This window comes from Pseudochaenichthys georgianus, chromosome 12 (assembly GCF_902827115.2).
Source record: "Pseudochaenichthys georgianus chromosome 12, fPseGeo1.2, whole genome shotgun sequence".
Lineage (NCBI taxonomy): Eukaryota > Metazoa > Chordata > Actinopteri > Perciformes > Channichthyidae > Pseudochaenichthys > Pseudochaenichthys georgianus.
Genome location: NC_047514.1, coordinates 20,843,522 through 20,861,360, shown reverse-complemented (window position 1 = coordinate 20,861,360; position 17,839 = coordinate 20,843,522). Strand labels below are relative to the sequence as shown.

Here is a 17,839-nt window from a genome sequence, read left to right as displayed (position 1 = left end):
CTCTGAGTCCCTTCTTCAGATCAAGATTACAGTCTGCTCAATTGAAATAAAAACCAAGCCGTTTCTCCTGTGCGTAAAAGCCCTCGAGATGAGTAAAAAAGCGCATTGAAAAATATATTCACAGCAACAAAAAAACTACTGACACGTAGTTTACATATAAAAATATTTGTTTTATTACAAAATGAAGTTATAAAATGTAAAAACGATTAACAGCTATCGACAATACCTCTTGAGTCACCAGGCAAATGTGTAGGCAGTGAAACTGGAAAGACAATACAGGAACACACACTCAACAGCCCTGAAGGACAGGTTTCCCCATGTGATCTCACACACTTCACACAATGCAGCCTGTACAAATCTGAAACAGGGCTTTAAAACATACACATGTATGATTAATGTATCCCCTAAATGATGTGTAAGGTTAAACAAATACAATGAGATTTATGCTTTCAAAAGTTACAAATTCATGACATAAATCGCTTTTATTCCTTCATTATTTTCCTGAGAGAGAGTTCAACCTTTAACTGTTAGCATATATGTTCTGTAGTAACACTGATTTTAAAAGATTTGGTAAATACTAGAGTTTTTAATAAAAAGTGCTTCAGTCAAAATCAAGCCTTCCAAATGGCCGGTGGTGACGAGGGCAGGCTTTGGGTGGAGTCTCAGTGGCCTGTTGGAGAAAAAATGACGATGCTGTTATGCCTTCACACCCAAACTAGAAAAAGGAACAGTTCAACTGAACACTTTACACCCTTAATGCCACACCCCATGAATACAAATGGGAGAGAGAAATCGTTAAGAGGCCCAGCATCATGAAACTACCTTGTAGGTCGGGGAGACTGTGTGGTGGTGGTGGTGGTCATTGTGGGATGCCGGGCTCTTATGTGAGTAAAGGGGTTCAGTGGTCCCACAGCTCATAGTGTGAACACTGTTACTGTGAACAGAGCAAGTGACCTGCTTGGACTCATTTAACATCTGCTGCAGAGAACAGCTGGACAGAGGATCATCACCCTGGTGAGAGGAGGAAAGAGGGCTTGAAGTGATCAGCTGTACATAAATACACTGTTTTCTTGCCAGGAGTAAGATTACAAGAGTGATACCAGTGATACCTTTGCACATTCCTAACATTGTTTTTTAGCATATTTCTGCGCAATACTACCACTTTTAAAATACACCACGCACATTTATTAGGAGCTGACAGTACTTCATATTCAATGTAGAGACATTAAGTGGGTATCAACATTCTTATTTAACTCTCAGTAAAAAAGCATATACATTAATGACCATTCCTTTAAAATGTTGACCATTTCTATCACACTGATGATAGAAATAATGTGTTCCTAAGAAATGTATCTAGCCTTCTTTAATTTACAAAATTGCTGTCAATATGAGGCACTGTTTCTGTCTTACATCAATGGAGTGTGCAGAGAAGTCTTGCAGGTCACTGTGAACCCTGGTGTGCAGATTGGCTGCTGGTGGAGAGGGGGCATCATTTAAAAGTCTGGAGTTCTTCACTCTGGGTGATGGAGGGGACTGTCTGTCCACACAGAGACACCTCAACTCCTCCTGACTGAGTCAAAAAAGAAACAGGACTGATGAATATCACATATCTCTATTATATTGAAATGTGTGATACATTAAAGCTCAATATGGGTCTTAGTACTGTCATTACCTCTTTATTTAGCTAGATGCATGTCTAGCTGCATGGCTGCACTGTATTGAAGTCTTAAATAGAGCTGACTCCTGCCTTTGAATGACTTTTTTCAGTGTTTAAATTGTGTCCATGGCAGCCATTATGGACCCATTAACCATTTGTACTTTGGTAATATGTCTTATAAGAGAATGTTTTCATTCAATGCCATAATTCAACTTTAGTAGGTGCCTCTGAGATGTTGTGGAGAGTAAGCACAGAGTGTGTGTATAACCCAGTTAAATTCAACCTCTGTCAATAATTGTAACTTATCTGTATCTATTCCTCTTTAATGCAAATGCTTTTTCTGCAGTGCAGTTGTTGTTTGTTCTGCATATTTCTATACCAATAATAAATAGATATTTAAAAAGAGAAGAACAAATAATATAAAATAAAACGTATTTAGATCTATGTTTAGGGTTTCAGAGAAAAGTCTTGGCAAATGATCGCTGCTCTCAAATGTTTCATGTTCCTCTGTTGTTCTCAGAGGGTCTTACGCTCCTCCTCAATGCATGAAAGCTGGTCTTTTCTTTCATTGTCCTCACCCAACTCAAACTCAGTAGCTTCTATAAAGCAAGAAGTTATGAAATAAAAGAAGTTTATATATCCTTCATTCCTACATCATGCATCAACTCTTCGCTTTAGTTTTTTTTGCACATTAATTACCTGCCCGGTATTCCCTGACTGGTCTTCTCCCGCAGAATATCCCGGGTACTCTCCAGGTTTAACTGCAGCAGCTGCAGGTCATTACGCTGATTATCGCACACCTGTTAATTAAAACAAACAAAAACATCATTACGTATTACATATATTGTTACCTTTATTACCTTATATACTATGTTGTATTTCTATACTAATACAGACAAACATTACTTTATAGATGCACTATACCTTTCTGACTTCGACGCTGTCTTTTGCCTTGTCTTTTTTCTCTTGTATAGTTTATATTTTTGTTTTATATACCTCTTATTCTAGATTTTTCAGTTTCTATTTATCTCTATTTATTTCTACTTATGCTGCTATAAAACGAAGGGTTACGTATGGTAACCCTTGGTATATAAACACCGGCGGAGCCCTCTACTGGACTCTATGGGTACTTCCCCTTGATTCTAACATGCAAGCATTCATCCACTGAGACTTTCTAGACCCGGGGCGGGCCTACCTGAATGCGCGAGCATCTCACCGTATAAAAGGAGGCCTCGCCTCCTGACTGTCATCCTACACTTCTCTTCAACAAGCAGCATAGGACAGGCGGGGCCCCTGAGTAGAGGGCTCCGCCTGTGTTTATATAACAAAGGGTTACCATATGTAACCCCTCATTATATCTCTCACAGGCTCCGCCCTCTACTGGACTCTATGGGTACAGTGGGCGGAGCCCCAATGTATACACGCGCTGTCGTCCCACAACAACACTGTTCCATCTCACTGTTTGTGACCTGCTTTCTGGTTAGCAGTCGCTGTGCCACACTCGCCTCTCCCTCGGTCGTAAGTTCGTAACCGTGGAGAAAATTGAGGATGCGGCTGACAGAGCATACCCTGACGCGCTTACCCCGCGGAGGTGTGCTATGACGTGGAGGACTCCCCCCCCCTAGAAAGAGTCCTCCAGCCCCTATGGGCCCATGTGCGCGTCACGAAAAAACGTAAGCGCATTACGCCCGGGGAGGGGGTCAGATGCCCACTGACCCACAGCCCCCCTCCCTCCTCACCAGTCCTGTGTTGCCCCAGCAAGCACAGACGATGAAAAGGAGTCAGACATGTCCAAGAGATACAACTTTATGAAGGGGCCTGGCGTTGACCAAGACGCCGCCGTGCATATGTCCTCCACACTCACACCGTTAAATAAAGCTGTTGATACAGCCATGGCTCGTGTAGAGTGTGCACGGACCCCCGTGGGGAAGGCTCTCCCCGCCTGTCCGTAGGCATGTGCAATGCACTCGCAAAGCCAGCCTGCCAGGCGTTTCTTGGACAGGGCTTTCCCGATCACCCCGCCCCCGAAGCACACAAACAGCTGTTCAGTGCGCCAGGGCAGTCGTGCGCTCCACATAACATGCTAGCGCACGCACCGGGCAGAGGAGGTGTAATTTAGCCTCTCCCGCCCCACTATGGGGTGGAAGATTAAAGCCCCCCAACTGAATAGCCCTCGACCTGAACGCACTCCTTAGGCTCCTGGGCACAAAGGAGGGGTTCGGTCTGAGTGTCGCCCCGCTCTGGTCACCCCAGATCATTAAACAACTCGGGTGCACCGATAGAGCGGTTAACTCAGACACTCTTTTGGCTGACGTTAAGGCAAGTAACAATGCTGTCTTCCACGACAGTACTTTCAGGGAGGAGAGCTCCAGAGGCTCAAATGGTTATGTGACTAGAGCCTCGAGCAACCAGCAGCAGGTCCCACTGCGGGGCGGAGGCGCGCACTACAATTCACAAGATAGGGGCTATATTTTCCGCTCCTCAAACCATCGCTGGAATCCCAGCCACTTCGGCGTTTAACAGGCTGTGGCGGATCCCGCTCTAGCTGTCTGGATAGACTGAATAACCTCGTCAGACAATCCACCCTGTCTCAGCCTGTCCCTCTCAGGAGCCAAGCCTGGAGAGGTTGGCCCAGAGTGGGTAACGCCCCGATTGCACTTGCCTCCTGAGACATCGCCCCCCAGAACTGGGGGAGCGCCCAGGGCTGGCCCACCTTCATCTGTGTCATCTCTGAGTACCACGGCGCCCCGACGCGATCCGGCGCTACTAGAATGATTGACAGATGTTCTCGCCTCACTCTCCCCAGGAGCGGGAGAATGAGACAACGGTGGAAAGGCGTAAAGCAGCTTCTTTGGCCATAGCTCGTGGGTAGGGGCGCAGTGGCTGTTGCGCCGGCTGGCGAACAGATCCACCTCTGCTCTCCCGAACCGGGCCCAGATCCGCTTCACTGCCTGGCAGGGCTCCGCCCCTTGACATGAGGTCGGCCCCCCTGTTCTCCAGACCCGGAATGTGGAGGGCTCTCAGAGATAACACCACCTCTGAAGCCCATACCCACAGTTTCTCTGCTGTGGTCAACAAAGCGGCGGAGCTGACTCCGCCCTGCCTGTTGATATATGCCACTGTGCCATTACATGTCTCCCCTGAATTAAGGGTTTGAAATGCTGGAGGACCAACACTACTGCCCGCAGCTCTAGGAGGTTGCTGTACCGTGTCTCTGTTAGAGACCAGCGCCCACCTATAGTTCTCCCCAGGCAGGACCCTCCCCATCCCGTTCCGGATGCATCCGTGAACACTGATGTAGGAGGTCACCCGTCCCAGTGGGGACCCCCTCCGGAGATGATCCGGGGACCCCCAGAACCGGAGGTTGCCCTCCACTGAGGGGGGGGGGTGGTCACCAGACGCCGTTTGTGTCTCTTGAGATCTAAACGCAGGCTGGAGAACCACCTCGGCAGGCGGCGCATATGCAGTAACCCGAGCGGGATCACAACGTGAGCCACCGCCATGAGACCCAGGGTCTGCATGATAGTCAAAGCTGTCACTGTTGCCCCCTGTCACAGTCTGCAAACTACCTGAAGCAAGGATGCCTGCCTGCTCTCTGGCAGGGTGGCGCGTAGCCTGCCTGCATCGAGCACCACTCCCAAATACAACGCCTGGTGGTGAGGTATGGGGGTCATTTTCTTCCAATTGATCGCAAAACCCAACTTAGTTAGGTGTAGGATCAATTGGGCAGTGTAAAACATTGCCTGGACCTGGCCATAACTATGAGGTCGTCCAGATAAAAGAACACTCTCATGCCACGGCCGCGCAGCGGCTGGAGCGCTATGGCCACACATTTGCTGAACGTGCGTGGGGACAGGGAGTAGCCGAACGGTAGTTTGTTGTACTCGTAGGCCACCCCCTGGAAGGCAAAACGCAAATACTTTGTGTTTTGGAGCAATCTCGAAAATGAAAGTAAGCGCCCTTCAGGTCGATGGTTGTGAACCAATCGCCTGGCTGCACCAGTCCCAGTAACTGTTTTATAGTTAACATCCGGAATTGTCTGCGTGCAATGTGAAGATTCAGACTGCGAAGGTCCAGAATGGGCCTGAACCGGGAAGTACAGGGAATAATGCCCCCCCCTCTTGTGTGCGCACAGCAGACACTGCCTGTTTTTGCACCAAGGCCTGAACCATCCCCTCGGGATGATAGCTTTGACTCTCTTATGCCTGTGAACGGAGGAGGGATGCTCTAAAACTGGAGTGAATAACCCAGGGTGTTTCTCAATCGCGAGTACGCTTGCTTGGTAGCACATGTCTTCCGAGCGTCATGCTTCAGAAGCGAGGCAAGAATACTTCCTGGCATTTGGAAAACAAAGAGTGGAACAGGCTAGCAAGTGTGCAGGTGTGCGTCATATGAGAGGCCCCGCCTTACATTTTCCGCCACAGATTTGGGGAAATGGTCCGTGCGCAAAGCATTGTGGGGATTTTAAGACTGCAGTGCAGAGTCTACACATGTGCAGCCTCGAAATTTCTCCAAACTAAGTATGCCGGGCTCGGTAGATTTCGAAGTATGCTGGACATTGGAACAGTACTTCGGCGGCACTCGATGACGTAGTATGCTTGAAATAGTGGCTCTGGAGCAGCATTACTCGCGATTGAGAAACACCCCCAGTCTCAGCGTCCTGTCCATCCACTCCGTTAACATGCATCTGCGCTTCAATTCCCCATAACACTGTGTTAAGAGGATGTGCAATCAGCTGTGGGGCCCCAGCGATAAAGCCAGGGTACTCTCTGGCGACCCGTCCCACCGCAAAACTCCCCGCGAAGGGAAGCTCTGCCCATGGGGGGTCGACACAGAAAAGGCCCGACTCTCTACTGAGGACCGTGGGAGTGCGCGCTCCGTCATGATGAAGTCATTAAATTCTTGTGACAGTCTAAGAATTGGTTTGAACATGTTATGGACCCGACATTGACCCAGAGCCACAGACTGCAGGAGGTATGCTGCCAAACCAGAAAGGCTCATCTGACGTCAACAAAAGTCTGACGAACAGGTATGTGGAAAGAAGCATTGCCTAATCTGTGTTCTAACAAGGGTAATTATAAAAGTATATTTTGTTCATTCATCATAACTGATTTTGAAGCCACATTGTGAAGTTAAGAGAGAGTGGAGAGATATGACCTTTATATATGCCCCCTGAGTTATTAAACTAAGTGGTACCTGCCGTATGCAGTGCAGCTCTGACATGGTGCGTTCCTGTTTGGAGCGAGCCAGTTCCAGCAGCTCGTCTCTCCAGCTGTCTCCCTCACCTGGTGACAAACATGAAGTGCTGCAATTATCATTAACATTAGTTTATCACAGCTACTGCACAGATTAAAATCAAGATATGTAGGCTGCAGGGAAAACGGGATTATAAACATTGTAACTCACTTGACTCTTAAACCAAACATGGTTGACATTATCTCCACGTATGCTTTTCACTGTACCTACTACTGTATGGTTTAGTGCAGACATTATTCATCTCTCTGATCATTTCAAAAATCAAATATTCATGACTCCAGCTTCTCAGTGAGGAATGCTGTTTTTACTGTTGTTATATTATTAAAAGAAAAAGTAATAAATAGATGTATTGATAATACAAATAATTCTTAGCTACAGCACTTGAATAATTCATTATAATGATTTTTTTTTTTTTTTTTAAATGAAGAAGATTTCAAGAACCTGAAAACACGTAACATCAAAAATAAAATGATATCAGTCAAATAACAGCAATAAATAATCGCAATATAAAAACAAATGTGCAATGGATTTAAATTCTTAAGAAATAAAAACTGAAAATTGACAATATATCTTAATAGACAATATATCTTAATATTTCTACCAAATAAATAGCTTTGAATCATTGATAGGAAGAGGATGGATGTGGAGTGCTGCAGATTATTGTACCTGACAAGGCCACATCTCTGCGCAGCAGCTGGAGCTCCTGTTTCAGACGGATGATCTCTTCCCTCTGAGTGCTGCTCTGTGTGACCTGCTGCTGCAGATCCTCTACAAACACAGGGGCAAATAATACATGAATAGCTGAAATTATGAGACACTTAATGAATTAGTCAATCAACACAAAATAAAAGCATCATTTTTTTTATTGATGTACCTTTAAGGTGTGTGATCTCATGCCTGGCCTCTTTGCAGCGACGTTTGTTTTCCTCTGAGTCTCTCTGGAGTTTGCTCTCTCGGGAGCAACTCTCCGTTAGCGACGTCTCCAGATCTCTTAGCCTCGCTGTGAGGTCGACCACATGACCAGAGGCCTCAACTACATCGTTCTCCTGATGCGGGGAAAAAATAATATTAACCAACTAGCAGAATATAAAAAGATCAGACACTGATACTGATCAGTATTCATGGAAACAAAATGTTGTAATACTATATATACCGTACCTTGAGTTTGAGCATGGAGCTCAGTTCTTCCTCCCTGACCTGCAGAGAGCCGACTTGAGTGGACAGAGCCATGACAGTGGAGTTCAGACTCTGGTTCTTCTCCTAAGAGAAACCACATACAATTACACCTAAAAGCAGAGATACTAAGTTCCAAGGCAGAAATATAATAATATATAATAATAATAATATAATAACTTTGAGAAGGAGATTCTGGTTTATAAAAGAATCCTGCTATATGGCATTGGTAGCAATCCTGGTGCTATTTGTCTGCCTTAAGATGTAAGCATATGTTTATATAGAGGATATAAGTGTGTATTAGCAAATAACTTGTACCTCAAAGTCTTGATATTTTTGGCTGATGTTCTGCTGCTCACAGAGCTTCTGTTTGGCTAAGCTGAGCTCCTTCTGGACCTCCTCCTCTCTGGTTTCCACCACCCACACACGCTTAGTCAGGACTCTGATCACCTCGTTACGCTTCTGCAACTCATCTGCACAAACAAAACAAATTCATGTGAGGCTGATTTATGAAGTTACTAGAAACAAAACCAACTTACAACAATTTTGATGATAAAAATAATATTATATTGAAGAGCTTTGATTTTGAAATGGTTGGTCGGATAAAACACGGAATTTGAAGTCAGGCTCTGGGAAATTGATTATGAAAATGTTTTTTAGTTGCAACAATTTAACAGAGAAATTTGTTATCTTGAGCATAATTTGCAGTTTTGATGCAAAAACATTGAAGCCATAAATAGCAACCAAGGGCTGGATGTGTATTAAATCAAGGAAGATCTCTGTGTCCTTACGTTCTAAACGGGCACACCTTTGCTCCAAGGCGAGCACCCTCTGCCGGTCTTGTTCCCAGGCAAGAAGATGCTTGTGATGGGAGGCAGCCATAGTGTTCAGCTCCCTTTCCCTGTCCTTCAGCTCCGCCATCAGCAGCTGGAGCTCCCTCCTCTGCCTCTGGATGGTGCAGCCACTCGGGTCATTCACAGGAAACTTTTCCAAAAGCACACAGGAAGACACATCAAGCTAATGTCGCCATAATAAAGCCCACTTTAGAGTATGTGTCTGAGTAACAATGCACAATCTACACTGTAAACAGTCAAATCATAGCTCCTAAAAATCTCACTACAGTTGTCTGTGAGCTGGGTGGACAGAGGTGTAAAGTAACTAAGTAGATTTACTCAAGTAATGTACTTAAGTACAATTTCAGATAATTGTATTTTACTTGAGTATTTCAATTATATGCTACTTTTTACTTCAACTCCACTACAATTCAGAGGTAAATCGTTTACTTTTACTCCACTACATTTATTTTGTACCTTTAGTTACTTTACAGATTTGGTTTAATGATGTGAAATATAAACAATACTTAAATAAGACTTTAGTTACAGCTGTAGTCAATTCACAAACTACCTTACAACAGTATACAAAGTAATTAAACCTAACTGCACCGTTGCAAACTTTGATAGACACATTCATGCATCAATAATTATAATCTAAACAAATAATCTATATTGGTACATTTGATGCTTATACATTTGTACTTTTACTTGAGTAACAGTTTTTAAGAAGTTGTACTTGTAACATAATATTCCTACACTCTAGTACTCCTACTTTTACTCAAGTACAAGATCTGAGTACTTCTCCCACCTCTGCTGCTGGTATAGGAGGTGTTAGTGTGGCCCACTGTTTTGCTGTGCTGTCCATCTTGAAGCTGCTTGAGACAGAGAGTGGAATGGCATCCAGAGAATCACCACCATTTATCTGAAAAGTAGCACGTACACACATCACAATCAGACAATAAGAATGCATTTATTTCTTAAGTGGATTCAACAGAAATGTCACTTGCCTTTTTAACTGGTGTGCTGTGCCAGAGCTCAGCTGAAGTATCTGCAAGTTAAAGTGGATGTTGGATAGTTGACATTTCCTGTCATTCATTTCGAATAAAAGACACACATGTGATTATTGTTGGTAAAGAAAATGATAGAGTTATTGTTTACCATTTGACCAGGGGAAACATGCTGAAGCTCTTCCATTTACTTTCCCTTCGTCCATTTACAACAGTTACATCCACTAATATTTCAGCAACTCGTATTATGTGTTACCTTCATTGATGTTGTTTAGAGCTTGTACTGGGCATCTTTTGAGGAGCATGCCAGCTGGCTTAAGTTAGTAAGGCTAACGATACAACCACCAAAGTTCATTTATAGTCAGGAACATAGGCTAAATAAGTTACACGCTTATATCCTATAGCATTTATCTCCAAAACGTATTCAAGTATCGTTGGTTGAATATAAAAGTGTCTAAAAAACTGAAATGGCTAACTAGCTAACGTTAGCTTCTTTTTACTTTTGAACGTAAATGATCGAACTGGGAAAACAACGACGATTACGTCACGCCAACGTACATCCCGCAGTATTTTTACAAAATATTTTCACTTCATTTAAAAACGTTGATGTTAAAACTAAACACTGTACTGGAACAGTTTAATTTGGAGTGGAATCGTTTTAATTTGACTTATTTAGACATTTTATAAAAACAGTTTAGTAAATTCGCCCTCCGGCCACCAGGGCGAGCTGTGGCCCATCAGCGCTGCGAACCAGCAGCCACTTCAACAACTACAAAAAACAAGAACCGCTACTAGGCGTGCTCAAAGTACGCCAACTACACCTTATTCAATAAGAATGGTTTTCTAAGAGTCAAACTAACGTTAATAATGCAAGTGGATTTACTGAACAAACATCAGTTTTAAGAGGATATTTCACAGGGTACGTAACTCGACATCTCTTGTATTTGTATTCTGTTATTGAATAGCAGAACCTGGCAAGTTAGCGTTAGCTCATTTAGCATGCTAAGCTAAAGCCCCATTAAACTGGTGCTGACGGTGACAGCTGGGTAAGTCAACGGTACCTGATGAATGAAACCTCTCAAACTAAATTAGCGTATATTTTAACAGAAAGGTACAGTCTGTCTATATGATCATATTGTCCACGGCAAAAGTAAATCATATACTTTACACGTAGTTTAGCTAATTGGTGTATTTATTAAATCAGCCGCATGTGTTAGCCAGCTAACGCTAGTAATTCTGATGACTGCTACGATGCTATCAAACCTATTTATTTCGCTGCTGATTTTTGTGTATTAAATTAGCCCCCTTGTGACTGACCTGCCATCTATTTCAGTTCACATACGCCTGTGTCATGCTGTTGGCTAGCTTGCTGCTGCTCATGTTACTGATCTGTGATTTGGGCAGGCTAGCATGATGAAATATTGGCAGGAGCCTTGTTCACTCGTGCCAACAGTCAGAAAATATATTTTACTTAAATATAGTAGTAATATCCAATAGTGATAATACAGTTTGAAGGGAAATATCATGCATTCCGATTTTACCTTAATTCTAGGCATACTAGTGTTGGCATCAACATGTACCTAAAGTGCCAAAAGTCAAATAAATCATTCTGCAAAATATTATTCTATACGAATGTAATTGTTTATGCATTTATATGTAAGCGTCTTTAATGTCTAAGCTGGCAAAGGTGGAGTTTCACTACTCTTTATTCTTTAATAATACGTCATAATGTATTTGTTTATTTTGTATTATTCTGAATCTGCATCATAACTATTAACTATAGTAGTCAGTTAAATGTAGGAGTCAAAAGTTCAATATTCGCCTGTGAAATGTTTAATGTAGCAATAGATGGAATTAATAATGTAAAGTAGTAGTAGTACAAGTACCTCAACTGTGTACTCCACTTACTACAGTAAATGTACTTAGTTACATTTAACTGCTGCCTACAGCAGAGTCTGATAATAACACATTGTATCACTTGTTGTTGGGTTTGAATGAAGAGTGAAAACTTTATTTTATAGTCTGATTCACACCAAGATTTATATTGGCCTTGTTTATTTATTTATGTTTTTTCCATTTCTGTCTTCTATCCAGATACGTTGTGATGGCTACTACTGAGATGGAATCCGGTTCTTTGGAAAGCAAACCAGATTATACTTATAGTTCTAATTCAAAATATCCACTGAAAGTTCTTTACTGTGGAGGTACAGTATATAACATTTTACTCAGTTTGTCTTATTCCCATACTATACTTTACCACACTATATGATATCATACTACATTATGTTGTACCTTCTTGCTAAATTACATACTATATTTACATACATTATATATTAATACAGATTGCTCTCAGTAGAATTACTTATTCACAATATATATTATTCTGGGGTACACTGTTTACATATTTACTACACTCACTACCAAGCACACCATGGCCCTTTCTAATTTCTCTAACTCCCCTCCTCGACTCCTATCCTCGAGACTTGGTGCCGCCCACAGGAGATGCGAGCGGAGGACTGAGGAGGGGAACCGAGGAGAGAGGAGGGGAAGCAGCAGGCGGTTAGAGAAATGAGAACTCCTCTCCTCTGAGCGGTTATTTTAAAGAGACGTCCATTAATGATGACAGGAGGCACAACAGCCCTCTGTCTGATGGACAGATGTGTTCATGACCACTTATATATTTACTTTTAATTCATTCACAGTGCGGTATAATGAGACAATAACAGGCTACACACACACACACACACACACACACACACACACACACACACACACACACACACACACACACACACACACACACACACACACACACACACACACACACATATATGTATATATTGATATAAATATATACAATTTCAGAATCAAACAGAGCGCTCTCATAATAACGTAACACTATCAGAGACTGGATATATCCCCCCCCCCCTCTCCCCTCTGGTCCCTACAATGAGGAAAATAAATTACGGGCCAAAAGTTTTATTTACAAGTATTAAAAGTAAGCAGAGGACACCAAACCAACTGAGACCCGTCTGTCCGCTGCATCTACGCACACACTGTACCACACACACCTACACTACACACACCTACACCACACACGCACAGCTCCTAACCTAAAGCATATAATCAGGCTACAGCCGTTGTGTATTTTATTGTGAAGCACTAAATGGTTTTAGAAAAATATCGACTCCATGTTTGTAGATATCTACTAAACTAAAGCAAATAAAGAGAGTAGGCCTGTTATACTGAGTGATATATATTATACACACTGCTCTGCTTTCTGCACGGACCTCACAGCTGTTCTCACTGTAAACATCGCGTTGCAATGAGAGTAGTTACTAAAATAATATCCAGGGGATGCATGCAGAGCTGTCATTGGCTGAGATAAGTCCGGCCGTGCGTCACGACTCTTTGAAACATCTCTGTTCCTGGAAATGCATCCACGAAGGAGCCGTGGAGGACCCATCGGTGTATCCTCGGTTAGAGCTCCTCCAGAGAGCCTCCTCGATCCTCGAAGTGCATTTAGAGAAATTAGATGTCCTCCAAATGGTGCGCTGAAATTAATTTCCGGGTCACTACCGGAGGACCGAGGAGTCGAGGAGGGGGATTTGATTAAATGAAAAAGGGCCCAAGTCAATGCCTAATAAACGTTGTCTTTCAAGGGGCAATAGACTACCCCAATCGCCAGAGCATTTCCAAATGGCATTATTGTCAGAGCCACTCTCATAAAGACTACGACACACTGCATTTTGTATATGAAAGTTACTTCAGTTGTTCTGCCATTTCCATTACCGGGGACTGCTAAGAAGTTATAGTGATACTCTTTGGTGACTGGGGATACTGCAGTAGCTACAAAGGAGCTATTCTCTTGTGGTTCTGTACACCCAGAGGATGAAACTTGTCCTTTGTGCCATTTAAAAAGAGCTTTCATTTACCCTGGGAGATCTACCTGGTGGCAGAGTTGCGAGGCTTATAGGGGCCCCACCTACAGTAAACACTACTAGTGTTATTATTCTTGCCTTATGCTTGCTACTTCAATTGCTTTTGCATCCTTATGTTCTTATTTTAGTTGTTCAAATCTGTTATTGTGTTATTTTTACTTCTCTTTCTATCAGTACCGTTTCCTATCTTTGTGCTGCTTCCACATCTGAATTTTACCCAATGGGATCAATCAAGGCTTTTGTTATTTTATCTTTCCAAGATGTTTGTATGTAAGATTTCAAAATGTGACGGTCTTTATTTTTTTGTTTCTTTGCAGTGTGCTCTCTGCCTACAGAGGTAAGTTTGAATTCACAAACAAAAAACAGATATATAACTTTTGTTCATGCATACAGTCTTCATTTACAAGTTAAACTATATTTAGGTCATTCTCTAACTAATTGAATCTACACTGTTGTGTCTGCAGTACTGTGAGTACATGCCCGAGCCAGCCAAATGTAGACAATGGCTTGAGAAGAACTTTCCAGATGTGTTTGCCAGGATGACAGTAGGTGAGTGAGCCATTTCAGATTTTAACCAAAATTGTTTTTCTTTAAATCACCCAAAGTCTTCATGCTGAACCTTAAAAAGGTGTCACCTAAGAAAAATATATGTGCAGTATAGATTTGATGGATTCATTATTAATGCATTGTTAAATAGTGTGGATGGGGACATATGTTATGTCAAAATTTCGGAATCGTCACATGATGTGATATGTGTTTAGCACGTTATAGCTGGGCAATATATATACACTTATCGTCTTAAGTGCTGTACTGACGTCAAACTTAAAAAAAAAAACATACTGTGATGTTTAGCAGCCGGGCTAGCCTTATACTAGAATGTTCAGGTGTGCCTATATAGTTTTATTGCATGATTGGTTTTAATGTCTTCCTATTGTCCTTCTGCACTTTAGGCCCGGCATCGAATGCTCCCCTGCAGGAAGTTGGCACTGGAGACTCTCCCCCTGGAGGCGAGGAGGAGGAGAAAAAGAAACAGAAGAGAGGTATAATGTCAAATGACAGAGGCATTTTCTATTAGGGTTTTTATTGGGTGTCACAGTGTTAGATGTACATTTATTTATTTGTGTCAATACTTTTCATGGTTAACCTGCCTCGTTCAGTTCTGCTAGATGTGGTTACCTGGCATGCATCATTTTTTGTTGTGTTCTTGAGCACGTGAAGACAATTTGAATATTATAGTATCAATAACTGTGTGACTTAATTACATATTACATTACATGTTACTTGTTTGATGCTTTTATCCAAAGCTACTTACATACTCAATACTCTGGGCAATCCCCACAGGAGCAATTTGGGGTGAAGTGTCTCAGGGACACAACGACATGCTGACAGCAGTGGGGTTTGAACCTGTGCTCCCCTGATCACGAACACCAACGAACTAGTCCACTGCGCCACAGCCTCCCTGAACTTAATGAAAATATTAAGAATCATAACTTTACTATGGTCTGGATTTTAATATGTAGCTTTGTTGGTTTATTGTGCTTTATATTATGATTATACTCAACATCCCAGGTTGTGTGGAGTTTTATAATTTAAAGCCAAACAAAAGGAACAACTATTTTGCTTCTACTCTTCTTAAGGTGGAAGAGGCCAGATCAAACAGAAAAAGAAGACTGTCCCTCAGAAAATCACAATAGCAAAAATCCCAAGAGCCAAGAAGAAATATGTAACGAGAGTGTGCGGCATGGCAACATTTGGTAAGATATTTGTTGTGCTTTTGTCATTCTCAACATCGCCTAATTCTCTTCTTGCTTGAATCTTAACATATGTCTTGTGTTGACTCTTGCAGACATTGAACTCAAAGAGGCTCAGCGATTCTTTGCCCAGAAATTCTCTTGTGGTGCCTCAGTGACAGCAGAGGATGAAATAATCATTCAGGGAGACTTTACAGACGACATAATCGACGTGATTCAAGAGAAGTGGCCTGAGGTGAGCTGTCTGAAATCGAAATGGTTCATCCTGCCAAGATATTCCTCTTTGTTTGTTCATGTACTTGATTCCCCTTTGCCCTCGGTTTAATTTTAGGTGGATAATGCGGAGCTGTAAATGAGTAATTTTGCCCCGAGTTTAAACTCTCTGTATTTTCACAGTCATTTAATCCATTTTTAAGATGGTTGGCATGAGGAGACGAGGGATTTGGATGGATTACTGAGAAAAGTGTCTCAAATCAGTCCTAATACTCACAATTTAATTAAAAAAAGGACAGTTTAAACTGTGCTAGCTTGTTAAAATATCCAACTGCAGGCACATCAGCCGTCTACTGTATAGGTTGAGAAATATAAATGCATGTAAAACACAGGATCAGTCTATTCTGTGTACATTTTATTTTATGACAAAACGATATGACAGTTGAACCAGTTTGCATTTCAAATGTATTTCAGCGTGAGGGCCGTCTTGTGTAGAATGAACACAACTGAGCCTAAAGCAACATGGACAATTAAAAATGCAGCAGATGTATCCTGTTTTATCTAGGCTACACAGTCAGAGGGTGTTTCTCAATGTCGAGGAAGGCTCCTCCAGAGCCACTATTTCAAGGATGCTACGTCATCGAGTCCTGCCGAAGGACTGTTCCAATGTCCAGGATCCTTGGAATTCTACCTAGGCCAGCGTCCTTCGTTGCGGGAAATTTTGAGGCTGCACATGTGTATCCTCCGGTCTTAAAATCCCCACAATGCTTTGCGCACTGACCAATTTCCAAAATCTTTGGCGGAAATCGCGCTCCATTTAAGGCGGAGCCTCTCAAATGATGCACACCTGTTAGCCTGTTCTTCGTTTTCCGAGGCTAGGAAGGATTCTTGCCTCGCTTCTGAAGGACCTGACTCGGAAGACATGTCCTACCAAGGAAGCGTCCTCGACATTGAGAAACACCCGTAGTGGTGCATGTGATGTGTATTTGTTTCTCAAATTGTATTTTGCTCATAAAAATCGTTCCTGATGGTTCTGAAAGAGAATGAGAGTCCTTAACCAGTAAGCTACCCAAACAATAAATGATTAAGGGGTAGTTTAATATCTATTATATAGTTTAATCTTATTGTGATTTCAGACAAACATAACCTATCAATGTGTTATTTCATAACCTATTTTGTCAGTTCCATGCCCTTTTGTTTCCTTCTGAAGAAGTTATTCTTTAAAAATGAGTCACAAATACAGAGGTTAATTTTTAATTGGTGGCTAGGTACTTTTTCTAATATAGCTGGTTACTTTAGTTTTTATCAGACTAACAGGAGGAAATGGAGGATTGGTTTGGGGCTATTTTCAGCGGTTGGATGAGTCAAATTTTGCATGACGTGTTTGCGGAGGTGAGTCAAAATAAACTAAAGGGTTGTATTCCTGGTAATAAACAACAATAGAGCTCTATGCAAATAGGACCAACATATATCAGCCTTTGATACACACACACACACTACTTGTTTTATAAGATCTTTTTTTAGTGGTTTTGGTCTTTTCATGGGATTTGTTGACTGTTTGAAACCTTTAAAATATCCTCAGATATGTTAACCTATTGGAACAATTTCTAATAATTTCTTACCATTCAACAATGTGCTCTGAAGTGACAAACAAAAAGCACAAATGTTAATTTCCCTCTCTGTGTCTCTCCGTTGAAGGTGGATGATGAAAGTATTGAAGACCTGGGTGAAGTGAAGAAGTGAAGACCAAATATGCACTTTTACTGAAACGGATGTGACCTGTAACAACGACAACCTGGCCAAATGTACACATTAAGTCATTTTATACCTATTTTATTTACTGTTCATAAAAGCTGCAGACTTGGCCACTCACTTGGCATTTTTTTAGTTAATAATAGCGGCTTTCTCTCGTTTGCCAAAGGTGTGGTATGACGTGAATCCCTCCCAACTGTTCTTCACTCAAGCAAAACTGTAGGCTAATAAATTTCAGTCTCCTTCGCCTGTACAC

At 42.1% G+C, this 17,839-nt stretch overlaps 2 protein-coding genes across 2 annotated transcripts; one reads left to right on the top strand and one right to left on the bottom strand.

Annotated features, from left to right (window-relative positions):
• Positions 1-188: 188 nt before the first annotated feature.
• Positions 189-10,582, bottom strand: ccdc62 (coiled-coil domain containing 62). The gene is made up of 13 exons (XM_034095742.2): positions 10,078-10,582; positions 9,927-9,967; positions 9,728-9,841; positions 8,878-9,070; positions 8,405-8,559; positions 8,072-8,173; positions 7,788-7,959; positions 7,580-7,681; positions 6,854-6,942; positions 2,357-2,457; positions 1,411-1,570; positions 823-1,011; positions 189-670 (listed from the first exon to the last, which is right to left on the bottom strand). Exons 1-13 carry the CDS (start codon positions 10,130-10,132, stop codon positions 602-604), a joined length of 1,542 nt encoding a protein of 513 aa, XP_033951633.1. The 5' UTR covers positions 10,133-10,582; the 3' UTR covers positions 189-601.
• A 120-nt stretch (positions 10,583-10,702) lies between these two features.
• denr (density-regulated protein) lies at positions 10,703-17,836 on the top strand. The gene is made up of 8 exons (XM_034095744.2): positions 10,703-10,845; positions 12,021-12,130; positions 14,185-14,204; positions 14,332-14,416; positions 14,818-14,907; positions 15,505-15,621; positions 15,714-15,853; positions 17,530-17,836. Exons 2-8 carry the CDS (start codon positions 12,031-12,033, stop codon positions 17,572-17,574), a joined length of 597 nt encoding a protein of 198 aa, XP_033951635.1. The 5' UTR covers positions 10,703-10,845; positions 12,021-12,030; the 3' UTR covers positions 17,575-17,836.
• The last annotated feature ends 3 nt before the right edge of the window (positions 17,837-17,839 follow it).